The sequence below is a fragment of the Hyperoodon ampullatus genome (assembly GCF_949752795.1).
Source record: "Hyperoodon ampullatus genome assembly, chromosome: 19".
In the NCBI taxonomy this organism is placed as follows: domain Eukaryota; kingdom Metazoa; phylum Chordata; class Mammalia; order Artiodactyla; family Ziphiidae; genus Hyperoodon; species Hyperoodon ampullatus.
The window spans coordinates 45319945-45333910 of record NC_136932.1 but is presented as its reverse complement, the minus strand read 5'-3'; the positions used below and the strand labels follow the sequence as shown (position 1 = coordinate 45333910).

At 37.0% G+C, this 13966-nt stretch overlaps 1 protein-coding gene across 1 annotated transcript in view; it reads left to right on the top strand.

Moving 5' to 3' along the window:
- Positions 1–13966, top strand: part of TAOK1 (TAO kinase 1) — a gene marked incomplete at its 3' end in the record, with an annotated part of 108773 nt that overhangs the window by 74280 nt on the left and 20527 nt on the right. The window contains exons 12-14 of the mRNA XM_079725405.1: positions 687–890; positions 8532–8666; positions 13472–13708. Of these exons, the coding sequence (XP_079581531.1) occupies positions 687–890; positions 8532–8666; positions 13472–13708 (576 nt within the window). The remainder of the gene's footprint in view (positions 1–686; positions 891–8531; positions 8667–13471; positions 13709–13966) is intronic.

Here is a 13966-nt window from a genome sequence, read left to right as displayed (position 1 = left end):
CTATTGTAATGTTGGTACCCAGATACCATGGCTTGCCTGGTTACTTCACAAAAACATTCTTGTGATTCTGATTAAATATATATGTAATACATAATTTTTAATTTAGAGAAAAATAGGAATTAAATTATTTGGTGGTAGAAGGATAGGCTAGAGACTATATTTTAAGTAAGAAAGAAAAATACACTTCAGACGGCTTCAACTAAAAGGAGTTGTTTCTAAGATTTTTTTTTTTAAAGGTTGGGGCTTGTTTTTTGTTTTTTGGAAGCACAGAGTCCTAACCACCGGACTGACATGGAATTCCCATGGTTAGGGCTTGTTTTAACCATGGGAATCATTGGGAAATGAGCAGAATCTCTCTATATAACCCATGAGATGTGTGGTAAAAATGGATTTCAAAAAGTGTCAAACAATTTAGAGAAAATGCTGTACTTTAGAAATAACCCAAAACTGATAAACTGCCTTTTTCACACAGTTGGTTTGGTTTTTGTTATTTACCTGCTGGTCATTTTTATTTGTTTATTTTTCTGTTAGCAGTTGGTTAACTCCCTTGTCTCAAAAATAAAGGGAATGTCTCATGATAGACCTCTGACTTTCTAAAGACTGTGTGCCAAGCAGTGTGCTTGGTGCTTATATTCACGAAATCGGAAGAGATACAGATATTTGAACCTAATGCTCTTTTTCCTTAGGAACAAGATCATGGTGTTGGGCGGACAGGAACAGTGAATAGTGTTGGAAGTAATCAGTCTATTCCCAGTATGTCCATCAGTGCCAGTAGCCAAAGCAGTAGTGTTAACAGTCTTCCAGATGCCTCGGATGACAAGAGTGAGCTAGACATGATGGAGGGAGACCACACAGTGATGTCTAATAGTTCTGTCATCCATTTAAAACCTGTGAGTATTTGGATTTCAGTGAAAAAGAATTTCAACTTTGGTAAATAACTTTCTTCATCTGATTAGTTTGAGTAGTTTTTTTGTGTGTGTGTATTTTTGAATTTTATTTTATATATATTTTTTATACAGCAGGTTCTTATTAGTCATCAATTTTATACACATCAGTGTATACATGTCAATTCCATTCGCCCAATTCAGCACACCACCATCCCCACACCCCCGCAGCTTTCCCTCCTTTGTGTCCATACGTTTGTTCTCTACATCTGTGTCTCGACTTCCACCCTGCAAACCGATTCATCTGTACCATTTGTCTAGGTTCCACATACATGTGTTAATATATAATATTTGTTTTTCTCTTTCTGAGTTACTTCACTCTGTATGACAGTCTCTAGATCCATCCTCATCTCAACAAATGACCCAATATCGTTCCTTTTTGTGGCTGAGTAATATTCCATTGTATATATGTACCACATCTTCTTTATCCATTCGTCTGTTGATGTACATTTAAGTTGCTTCCATGACCTGGCTATTGTAAATAGTGCTGCAATGAACATTGGGGTGCATGTGTCTTTTTGAATTATGGTTTTCTCTGGGTATATGCCCAGTAGTGGGATTGCTGGATCGTATGGTAATTCTATTTTTAGTTTTTTAAGGAACCTGCGTACTGTTCTCCATAGTGCCTGTATCAATTTACATTCCCACCAACAGTGCAAGAGGGTTCCCTTTTCTCCATACCCTCTCCAGCATTTGTTGTTTGTAGATTTTCTGATGATGCCCATTCTAATTGGTGTGAGGTGATACCTCACTGTAGTTTTGATTTGCATTTCTCTAATAATTAGTGATGTTGAGCGGCTTTTCATGTGCTTCTTGGCCATCTGTATGTCTTCTTTGGAGAAATGTCTATTTAGGTCTTCTGCCCATTTTTGGATTGGGTTGTTTGTCTCTTTAGTATTAAGCTGCATGAGCTGTTTATATATTTTGGAGATTAATCCTTTGTTGATTCGTTTGCAAATATTTTCTCCCATAGTGAGGGTTGTCTTTTCATCTTGTTTATGGTTCCCTTTGCTGTGCAAAAGCTTTTAAGTTTCATTAGGTCCCATTTGTTTATTTTTGTTTTTATTTCCATTACTCTAGGAGGTGGATCAAAAAAGATCTTGCTGTGATTTATGTCAAAGAGTGTTCTTCCTATGTTTTCCTCTAAGAGTTTTATAGTGTCTGGTCTTACATTTAGGTCTCTAATCCATTTTGAGGTTATTTTTGTGTATGGTGTTAGGGAGTGTTCTGATTTCATTCTTTTACATGTAGCTGTCCAGTTTTCCCAGCACCACTTATTGAAGAGACTGTCTTTTCTCCATTGTATATCCTTGCCTCCTTTGTCATAGATTAGTTGACCATAAGTGCATGGGTTTATCTCTGGGCTTTCTATCTTGTTACGTTGATCTATGTTTCTGTTTTTGTGCCAGTACCATATTGTCTTGATTACTATAGCTTTGAAGTATAGTCTGAAGTCAGGAAGTCTGATTCCTCCTGCTCCATTTTTTTCCCTCAAGACTACTTTGGCTCTTCGGTGTCTTTTGTGTCTCCATACAAATTTTAAGATTTTTGGTTCTAGTTCTGTAAAAATGCCATTGGTAATTTGATAGGGATTGCATTGAATCTGTGGATTGCTTTGGGTAGTATAGTCATGTTCACAATATTGATTCTTCCAATCCAAGAACATGGTATATCTCTCCATCTGTTGGTATCATCTTTAATTTCTTTCATCAGTGTCTTATAGTTTTCTGCATACAGGTCTTTTGTCTCCCTAGGTAGGTTTATTCCTAGGTATTTTATTCTTTTTGTTGCACTGGTAAATGGGAGTGTTTCCTTAATTTCTCTTTCAGCTTTTTCATCATTAGTGTATAGGAATGCAAGAGATTTCTGTGCATTAATATTTTATCCTGCAATTTTACCAAATTCATTGATTAACTCTAGTAGTTTTCTGGTGGCATCTTTAGGATTCTCTATGTATAGTACCATGTCATCTGCAAACAGTGACAGTTTTACTTCTTCTTTTCCAATTTGTATTCCTTTTATTTCTTTTTCTTCTCTGATTGCCGTGGCTAGGGCTTCCAAAACTATGCTGAATAATAGTGGTGAGAGTGGACATCCTTGTCTTGTTCCTGATCTTAGAGGAAATGCTTTCAGTTTTTCACCATTGAGAATGATGTTTGCTGTGGGTTTTTCATATATGGCCTTTATTATGTTGAGGTAGGTTCCCTCTATGCCCACTTTCTGGAGAGTTTTTATCATAAATGGGTGTTGAATACTGTCAAAAGCTTTTTCTGCATCTATTGAGATGATCGTATGGTTTTTCTTCTTCAAATTGTTAATATGGTGTATCACATTGATTTGCGTATATTGAGGAATCCTTGCGTCCCTGGGATAAATCCCACTTGATCCTGGTATATGATCCTTTTAATGTGTTGTTGGATTCTGTTTGCTAGTATTTTGCTGAGGATTTTTGCATCTATATTCATCAGTGATATTGGTCTGTAATTTTCTTTTTTTGTAGTGTGTTTGTCTGGTTTTGGTATCAGGGTGGTGGTGGCCTCATAGAATGAGTTTGGGAGTGTTCCTCCCTCCGCAGTTTTTTGGAAGAGTTTGAGAAGGATGGGTGTTAGCTCTTCTCTAAATGTTTGATAGAATTCGCCTGTGAAGCCATCTGGTCCTGGACTTTAGTTTGTTGGAAGATTTTTAATCACAGTTTCAATTTCATGAGTTGTGATTGGTCTGTTCATATTTTCTATTTCTTCCTGTTTCAGTCTTGGAAGGTTATACCTTTCTAAGAATTTGTCCGTTTCTTCCAGTTGTCCATTTTATTGGCATAGATTTGCTTGTAGTAGTCTCTTAAGATGCTTTGTATTTCTGCGGTGTCTGTTGTAACTTCTCCTTTTTCATTTCTAATTTTATTGATTTGAGTCCTCTCCCTCTTTTTCTTGATGAGTCTGGCTAATGGTTTGTCAATTTTGTTTATCTTCTCAAAGAACCAGCTTTTAGTTTTATTGATCCTTGCTATTGTTTTCTTTGTTTCTATTTCATTTATTTCTGCTCTGATCTTTATGATTTCTTTCCTTCTGCTAAGTTTGGGTTTTGTTTGTTCTTCTTTGTCTAGTTCCTTTAGGTGTAAGGTTAGATTGTTTATTTGAGATTTTTCTTGTTTCTTGAGGTAGGCTTCTATAGCTATAAACTTGCCTCTTAGAACTGCTTTTGCTGCATCCCATAGGTTTTGGATCGTCGTGTTTTCATTGTCCTTTGTCTCTAGGTAGTTTTGATTTCCTCTTTGATTTCTTCAGTGATCTCTTGGTTATTTAGTAATGTATTGTTTAGCCTCCATGTGTTTGTGTTTTTTACGTTTTTTTCCCTTGTAATTCATTTCTCATCTCATAGCGTTGTGGTCAGAAAAGATGCTTGATATGATGTCAATTTTCTTAAATTTATTGTGGCTTGATTTGTGACCCAAGATGTGATCTATCCTGGAGAATGTTCCGTATGCACTTCAGAAGAAAGTGTAATCTGCTGTTTCTGGATGGAATGTCCTATAAACGTCAATTAAATCTATCTGGTCTATTGTGTCATTTAAACTTCTGTTTCCTTATTTATTTTCATTTTGGATGATCTGTCCATGGGGGTAAATGAGGTGTTAAAGTCCCCCACTATTATTGTGTTACCGTCGATTTTCTCTTTTATAGCTGTTAGCAGTTGCCTTATGTGTTGAGGTGCCCCTATGTTGTGTGCATATATATTTATAATTGTTATATCTTCTTCTTGGATTGATCCCTTGATCATTACGTAGTGTCCTTCCTTGTCTCTTGTAACATTCTTTATTTTAAAGTCTATTTTATCTGATATGAGTATTGCTAGTCCAGCTTTCTTTTGATTTCCATTTGCATGGAATATCTTTTTCCATCCCTTCACTTTCAGTCTGTATGTGTCCCTAGGTCTGAGTGGGTCTCTTGTAGACAGCATATAGATGGGTCTTGTTTTTGTATCCATTCAGCAAGCCTGTGTCTTTTGGTTGGAGCATTTAATCCATTCACATTTAAGGTAGTTATCAATATATGTTCCTATGACCATTTTCTTAACTGTTTTGGGTTTGTTTTTGTAGTTGCTTTTCTTCTCTTGTGTTTCCCACTTAGAGAAGTTCCTTTAGCATTTGTTGTAGAGCTGGTTTGGTGGTGCTGAATTCTCTTAGCTTTTGCTTGTCTGTAAAGCTTTTGATTTCTCCATCGAATCTGAATGAGATCCTTGCCCGGTAGAGTAATCTTGGTTGTAGGTTCTTCCCTTTCATCACTTTAAGTATATCATGCCACTCCCTTCTGGCTTGTAGAGTTTCTGCTGAGAAATCAGCTGTTAACCTTATGGGAGTTCCCTTGTATGTTATTTGTCATTTTTCCGTTGCTGCTTTCAATAATTTTTCTTTGTCTTTAATTTTTGCCAGTTTGATTACTATGTGTCTTGGCGTGTTTCTCCTTGTGTTTATCCTGTATAGGACTCTCTGTGCTTCCTGGACTTGGGTGGCTATTTCCTTTCCCATGTTAGGGAAGTTTTCGACTGTAATCTCTTCAAATATTTTCTCAGGTCCTTTCTCTCTCTCTTCTCCTTCTGGGACCCCTATAATGTGAATGTTGTTGCGTTTAATGTTGTCCCAGAGGTCTCTTAGGCTATCTTCATTTCTTCTCATTCTTTTTTCTTTATTCTGTTCCGCAGCAGTGAATTCCACCATTCTGTCTTCCTGGTCACGTATCCATTCTTCTGCCTCAGTTATTCTGCTATTGATTCCTTCTAGTGTAGTTTTCATTTCAGTTATTGTGTTGTTCATCTCTGTTTGTTTGTTCTGTAATTCTTCTAGGTCTTTGTTAAACATTTCTTGCATCTTCTCGATCTTTGCCTCCATTCTTTTTCGGAGGTCCTGGATCATCTTCACTATCATTATTCTGAATTCTTTTTCTGGAAGGTTGCCTATCTCCACTTCATTTAGTTGTTTTACTGGGGTTTTATCTTGTTCCTTCATCTGGTACATAGCCCTCTGCCTTTTCATCTTGTCTATCTTTCTGTGAATGTGGTTTTTGTTCCACAGGCTGCAAGATTGTAGTTCTTCTTGCTTCAGCTTTCTGCCCTCTGGTGGATGAGGCTATCTAAGAGGCTTGTGCAAGTTTCCTGATGGGAGGGACTGGTGGTGGGTAGAGCTGACTGTTGCTGTGGTGGGCAGAGCTCAGTAAAACTTTAATCGGCTTGACTGCTGATGCCTGGGGCTGGGTTCCCTCCTTGTTGGTTGTTTGGCCTGAGGCAACCCAGCACTGGAGCCTACCTGGGCTCTTTGGTGGGGCTAATGGCGGACTCTGGGAGGGCTCACGCTAAGGAGTACTTCCCAGAACTTCTGCTGCCAGCGTCCTTGTCCCCACGGTGAACCACAGCTACCGCCCGCCTCTGCAGGAGACCCTCCAACACTAGCAGGTAGGTCTGGTTCAGTCTCCACTGGGGTCACTACTCCTTCCCCTGGGTCCCAGTACGCACACGACTTTGTGTGTGCCCTCCAGGAGTAGAGTCTTTGTTTCCCCCAGTCCTGTCGAAGTCCTGCAGTCAAATCCCACTAGCCTTTAAAGTCTGATTCTCTAGGAATTCCTCTTCCCGTTGCCGGACCCCCAGGTTGGGAACCTGACGTGGGGCTCAGAACCTTTCCTCGAGTGGGTGGACTTCTGTGGTGTAAGTGTTCTCCAGTCTGTGAGTCACCCACCCAGCAGTTATGGCATTTGATTTTACTGTGATTGTGCCCCTCCTACCATCTCATTGTGGCTTCTCCTTTGTCTTTGGATGTGGGGTGCCTTTTTTGGTGGGTTCCTGTGTCTTCCTGTCGATGATTGTCCAGCAGCTAGTTGTGATTCTGGTGTTCTTGCAAGAGGGAGTGAGAGCACGACCTACTTCACCATCTTGGTTCCTAATCCCCTTCGAGATTTTTTTTTTCTTTGCTGTTTCAGAAGTTTGGAACAATTTTAGGTAACTTATTTTAGAATGGCAATAGGCTTTTAAATTCCCAATGTAATGTCTGCATTTGGGAAACTAATGTTTTGAGAATACAAAAAGAATATTTTAAAAACTCTTAGAAGAAAAAATACAGAAATACTATATATAATGTATTATTTGAAGTTACTTAGATGGAAAATAAAGTATTTAAAAATAGTAGATTAAAAAAAAATCTAGTAGGTTTACTCATGAAATTCATTATAATATAACGGTTGCCTTTGAAGAGTGGGAGAATGATTTAGGATGGGTGGTGACCAAAAGTGACTTTTGTGTTATCCATAATGTTTACATCTTTAAGATTCCGTATAATTATGGAAAAATATAAATTCTGGGTTTAGGAAATACCGGTGTTTAGTACATTAGTCTTCATACTTTCGAACGCAACATTTTAAATTTTCTTGAAAATATTTGAATATCAGATAACTCCTTTTAGCAGTTAATAGGAATGCTTCCTTTTAAACTTCACAGCTTAGTGTTACCTAGAAAGTTATTAGGAACAATAGCTAAAAGGTGGAACCAATCCAAGTGTTTCTCAACAGATAAATAAATAAACAAAACCATGGTATATACATATGATGAATATTTTTCAGCTGTAAAAAGGAATGAAATTCTGATATATGCTACAACATTAGTGAACCTTGAAAACATTATGCTAAGTGTTATATGTCAGATGTAAAAGGACAAATAATGTATAATTCCACTTATATGAACTATCTAGAATAGGCAAATTCATAGAGACAGAAAGTGGATTAGAGGTTGCCAGGGGCTGACTGGAGGATAAAATGGAGAATTTTTGCTAATGGATACAGAATTTCCATTTGGGCTGATGAAAAAGTTTGGGAAATAGTGGGGATGGTGGCACAGCATTGAAAATATAATTAACGCCCCTGAATTATATATGTAAAAATGGTTAAAATGGAAAAATTTATATTACAAATGTTTTAACACACAGTTTTCAAGCATGATTTAGTTAAGTAGTAGTGTTATTTAGGGAAAAATCATGTTTAATTTTTATATTCTTAGGTAAGAGGATTAGCTGTAAAAAGATTATTCCCACAATTAGTTGGTTACTAGTTGACTTCCTTTTCAGTTAATGAACTAAGGTATATGTCAAGAAAGACATAAGTTCTCAAAATTTGTATAACTATTTTTTGTTTACTTGGACAAATGGCAGAAGTATTATAAAGATCTTTTTAAGCTATATTATTACTTTTAAAACCCAAGAGCCTTAGAGTAATTAATTTTATTACTGCTGTTTAAAATACTGGCTGCATGCTTTATTATCTTTGTTTTTAAGTTATGTTAAAGCTTTTTAATTTTGCATTTAATGTCTATTAATAACTCTAGCCATATACATTTCCTTATCATGAATCTGTGTGCTATTTCATACACTGAAGAAATAATGTCTCCTGATTCAAATTGTGTTGAAAATAAAATGTCAGCATTCCCATTTTTTGTTTTTGCTTTTTAAAATTGTCTTTGAGATTTATTGATCAAGTTGTGTTTAGACTTTAACTTTCTTGAAAGTTCACGTGAACTGTGTTCACCTCAGATAGTAATGTCTGTTTCTTTGCCTAGGAGGAAGAAAATTATAGAGAAGAGGGAGATCCTAGAACAAGGGCGTCAGATCCACAATCTCCACCCCAAGTATCTCGTCATAAATCACACTACCGTAATCGAGAACACTTTGCTACTATACGGACGGCATCACTGGTATGTACTACTGCAAATTAGAAATATATTTTTCATGTTGGACCTTTACACATATACTCAAGTATAATTATCTCTCTTTTTTTATTTATTCGGAGTTTATTTTGCAAAACATTTATTCAACATTTAACTACCTCTTATGAGAAAGATATTATACAAAGCACTCAGAGATGTGTACACAAATAAGTAATATATTAGAATATATTGAATTAGCTTAAGAGAGCTAAAAGGTACTAAATAGGAATTCAGGTTACCTTTGAATCGGGGCATAAAGGGAGTATTTATAAAATAAATCATCTGAGCCTTTAATAATTCGTTGGTTTTAGGCACGGGGGATAGGAAAAATGTAATTTCCACCTAAGAATTGACCAAAATGAGGGAGGGGATGTTTGGGAAATAGCAAGTAATCCAATTTGATGTACTCAAAATGTAGTTCTTCTGATTTCCCAAATAATAAAAATGGATTATTTGTTCATTACAAGGATGTTGTTATACTGGGGTACTCATAACCCTAATCGGTCAGATATGTAGGTCCAAAACATGATAAAGGATACTTACTAGGGATAGTAAGAAAATATGTTAAGATATCAAAGGGAAAATAGGTTATTAGAAAATATGACAGAAAGAAAAAAATATATGGGAGTTATCTGAATTATCAACTACATAGCAGATCTTATAAATCCCATGCTGTGGCCCATGAATCTGAATGATGTCTAAGGTCAAGAACACCATCCCTACCATAAGTCAAGTCATTCCTACTATTCTACGACATGTAAATAATTCTTTGAACAGAGCAAGTAGCAAACAATGATTGCTTAATTTTTTCATGACTATTTTAATAAATACCTGGACAGGGGCCAGCTTGTGGGAAAACATCTTTGTGCCTGGGCACATATTAAGTGTTTCCCAAGCAAGCCTTCTGTCTCAAATTTTGGCTTCCTCAAATTAATTAAGGACACTATTTATTTATTTAGTCAGTTAATTAGTTAGTTAGTTAGTTAGTTAGTTAGTTGTGCTGCGCTGCATGGCTTGCAGGATGTTAATTCTCCAACCAGGAGTCCTAACCACTGGACCGCCAGGGAGTTCCGTAAGGACAGTCTTAAAAAGTTATGGCTTTAGGGCTTCCCTGGTGGTGCAGTGGTTGAGAATCCGCCTGCCAATGCAGGGGACACGGGTTCAAGCCCTGGTCCAGGAAGATCCCACATGTTGTGGAGCAACTAAGCCCCTGTGCCACAACTACTGAGCCTGTGCTCTAGAGCCCGTGAGCCACAACTACTGAGCCTGCATGCTGCAACTACTGAAGCCTGCGTGCCTAGAGCCCGTGCTCGGCAACAAGAGAAGCCACTGCAATGAGAAGCCCTCGTACCGCAACAAAGAGTAGCCCCGCTCGCCACAACTAGAGAAAGCCTGTGCGCAGCAACGAAGACCCAACACAGCCAAAAATAAATAAATGTAGAAAAAAAGAAAAAGTTTTTGAAAACTTAAGATCCATATCCTTAAACCTAGTAAGTCCATTTATTTCAAGTAAAACATTCAGAGAGTAGGTATATTTGTGTACAAAGATAGGAGTAACTATATTATTCAATATGAGTACCACGTACCATAACTCAGGCTGACTTATGTCTTGGATTTTTTTCATACAATAAAATGCGTAGATCTTAGGTATTCAATTTGAAGTATTTTTAGTGGTACACATTATGTTAACCATCGACTAAAAAAAAAAAAAATTTAAATTTATTGTCGTCCCAGAAAGTTCCCTCATACCCCTCTTTAGTCAAGTCTCCACTCTCATGACCACCACTTTCTGTTTCTTCACTATTGTTAGTTCTAACTGTTTTTGGATTTTATATAGGGGGAATCACACAGAATGTACTCTTTTGTGTCTGGCTTATTTTGCTCAGCTTAATGTTTTTGAGATTCATCTATATTGTGTTCATCAAAGTTCATTCTTTTTTAGTACTGTAAATATATTTCCAATATACCACAATTTTTAAATCCATTCTTCTGTTGAGGAACACTTGGTTTGATTCCTGTTTGGGGCTATTACACATAAGATTGTTATAAACATTCTTATACAAGCCTTTATGTGAACATTATGTTTTAATTTCTTTTTGGTAAATACCTAAGAGTAGAATTGCTGAGTCATGGGGTATATATATATTTAACTTCCTCTGTCAAATAGTTTTCCAAAATGGTTGTACCATTTCACATGCCTATCAGCAATGTGTAAGAGTTCCAGTTGGTCTATATCCTCTCCAGCATTTGGTATTGTCACTTTTTTTAGCCATTGTAGTGGGTGTGAGATGGAATCTCATAGTGGATTTTTTTGTTTGTTTTTTGCATTTCCCTGTGACTAAAGATGTCACCATAATAAGCACCTTTTCATGTGCTTATTGTCTGTTCATATATCTTCTTTAGTGAAGTGTCTCTTCAACTCTTTGCCTGGTTTCTTATTCAGACATTCACATTATAATATTGATTTGTACGAGTTCTTTATGTAGTCTGGATACAAGTATTATATCTCATATATATCTTGCAAATGTTTTTTCTTCATCTGTGGTTTATCTAGTCTTTTTCTTACTGTTGTCTTGATGAGAGGTCAAAATTTTTTAGTTTTAAATTCCAGTTTAAACAACCAAATTAAAACATAGGTAAAGGACTTGAATAAACACTTCTGCAAAGAATGTGTACAAGTGGCTAACAAGCACATGAAAAGTGCTCAATGTCATTAGTCATTTGGGAAATGCAAATCAAAACCACAAAGAGGTACCACCTCACATCCACTAGGATGGCTATTTTTTTTTTAAAAAAGAGGGCCTTCCCTGGTGGCACAGTGGTTAAGAATCCGCCTGCAAATGCGGGGAACCTGGGTTCGAGCCCTGGTCCAGGGAGATCCCACATACTGCAGAGCAGCTAAGCCCGTGTGCCACAACTACTGAGCCTGTGCTCTAGAGCCCATGAGCCATAACTACTGAGCCTGCATGCTGCAACTACTTAAGCCCGCACACCTAGAGCCCATGCTCCACAACAGGAGAAGCCACTGCAGTGAGAAGCCTGTGCACCACAAGAAAGAGTAGCCCCCACTTGCCACAACTAGAGAAAGCCTGCGTGCAGCAACGAAGACCCAGTGCAGCCAAAAATAAATAAATTAATTAATTTAAAAAATAATAATAATGCTGCAGTGAACAGGAAGGTACAGATATCTTTTAAAACAAGGAAAGGGCTTCCCTGGTGGCGCAGTGGTTGAGAGTCCGCCTGCCAATGCACGGAACGCGGGTTCGTGACCCGGTCCGGGAGGATCCCACATGCCGCGGAGCGGCTGGGCCCATGAGCCATGGCCACTGAGCCTGCATGTCCGGAGCCTTTGCTCCACAATGGGAGGGGCCACAACAGTGAGAGGCCTGCGTACCACAAGAAAAAATAAATAAATAAATAAATAAAAATTTAAAAAAATAACAAAAGGAAAAGAAAAAGAAAAGGAAAAAAACAAAGTAACAAGTGTTGGAGAGAGTGCAGAGAAATTGGAACTCCTGTATGTTGCTGCTAGGAATGTAAAATGGTTCAGCTGCTGTGGAAAACAGTTGATGATGCCTCAAAAAGTTAAACATAGATTTACCACATGACCCAGCTGTTCTACTACTAGGTATATACCCAAAAGAATTGAAAACAGTTACTCAAACAAGTACACTACACACATGTTCACAGCAGCACTATTCACAATACCCAAAAAGTGGAAACAACACAGATATTAATATTCACCAGTGGATGAATGGATAAACAAATTATGGTATATGCAAACAATGGAATATTATTTAGCTATAAAAAGGAATGAAATACTGATACATGCTATACAACATGCATGAACCTTAAAAACATGCTAAATTAAAGAAGCCAGACACAAAAGGTCACATATTATATGACTCTATTTATATGAAATATCCAGAGTAGATAAATCCATAGAGACAGAAAACAGATTGGTGGTTACCAAAAGGGGAGAATGGGGAGCAGCTGCATAACAGGTACAGGGTTTTCTTAGGTGGTAAAACTGTCTCTTAAGTAGATAGAGGTGGTGGTTGCCTAACGTCGTGAATATACTAAATGCTGCTGGGTTGTTCACTTTAAAATGATTAATTTTATATTATGTGAATTTCACCTCAATTAAAAAATTCAGCTTATACATTTTTGTCTTTATAGTCAGTGCTTTTTGTGTCCTGCCCAAGAAATATTTGCCTGCGCTATGGTCATGAAGATATTTTGGTTTTTGTTCTACTTTATGATTCTGGATTTCGTGTTTATATCAAATGATTCTCAAATTAATTTTTGTATATAGAGTGATATAGAAGTCAAGATTTTTGTTTTTGCTTTTATATACAGAGAACCAGTTGCGTACGCAGAATTTGATGATAACACATTTTTTCCTCTTTGAATTAACTTGACTTTTTGGTGGAAAATCAATTGACTAAATATATTTGGGTCTATTTCTAGATTTTATTCTGTTCCTTTGATCTGTCCAGCCTGTTCTTCCACCAATTCCACATTGTTTGGATTACTGAAATGTGTGTCTTCCAACTTTTTTTTCCCTCAAGATTGTTTTGGCTATTGTAGGTCCTTTACATTCCAATATAAATTTTAGAACCAACGTGTCTATTTCTTTAGGAGACCGCCTGGAAATTTAATTGGAAACCGCTCACTGGAATCTCTTACAGTGATTGTCTACTTGGCTAAATAGTAGAGTGGTCTAAAATGCTTCTGAAATAAAAATGTTTTCCTTAATTTTATTCTTTTCTCTCCATTGTTTGTGTGTCTAGGTTACAAGGCAAATGCAAGAACATGAGCAGGACTCTGAGCTTAGAGAACAAATGTCTGGCTATAAGAGAATGAGGCGGCAACATCAAAAGCAGCTGATGACTCTGGAAAATAAGTTAAAGGCTGAGATGGATGAACATCGCCTCAGATTAGACAAAGATCTTGAAACACAACGTAACAATTTTGCTGCAGAAATGGAGAAACTTATCAAGAAACATCAGGCCGCTATGGAAAAAGAGGTGGCTGATTCAGTATTATTAATTTATTTACTCTAGATTGTAGCCATCTCAGAATTAACCAAGATGGCATTTTGATGTTAGGATATATCTTCCCCAGAACCAAGCAAATCAGTTGGGGAAAAGAAAAAACATTTATATAACTTGTATAATATCAAGTACTGAGTCTGGGAAGCAACAGATGTGGGATTATTTCCTGACACTGATCGTTTTATAGCATCACAGTGGGTAAATCATGCAACCATTCTAGGCCCTAGGTAC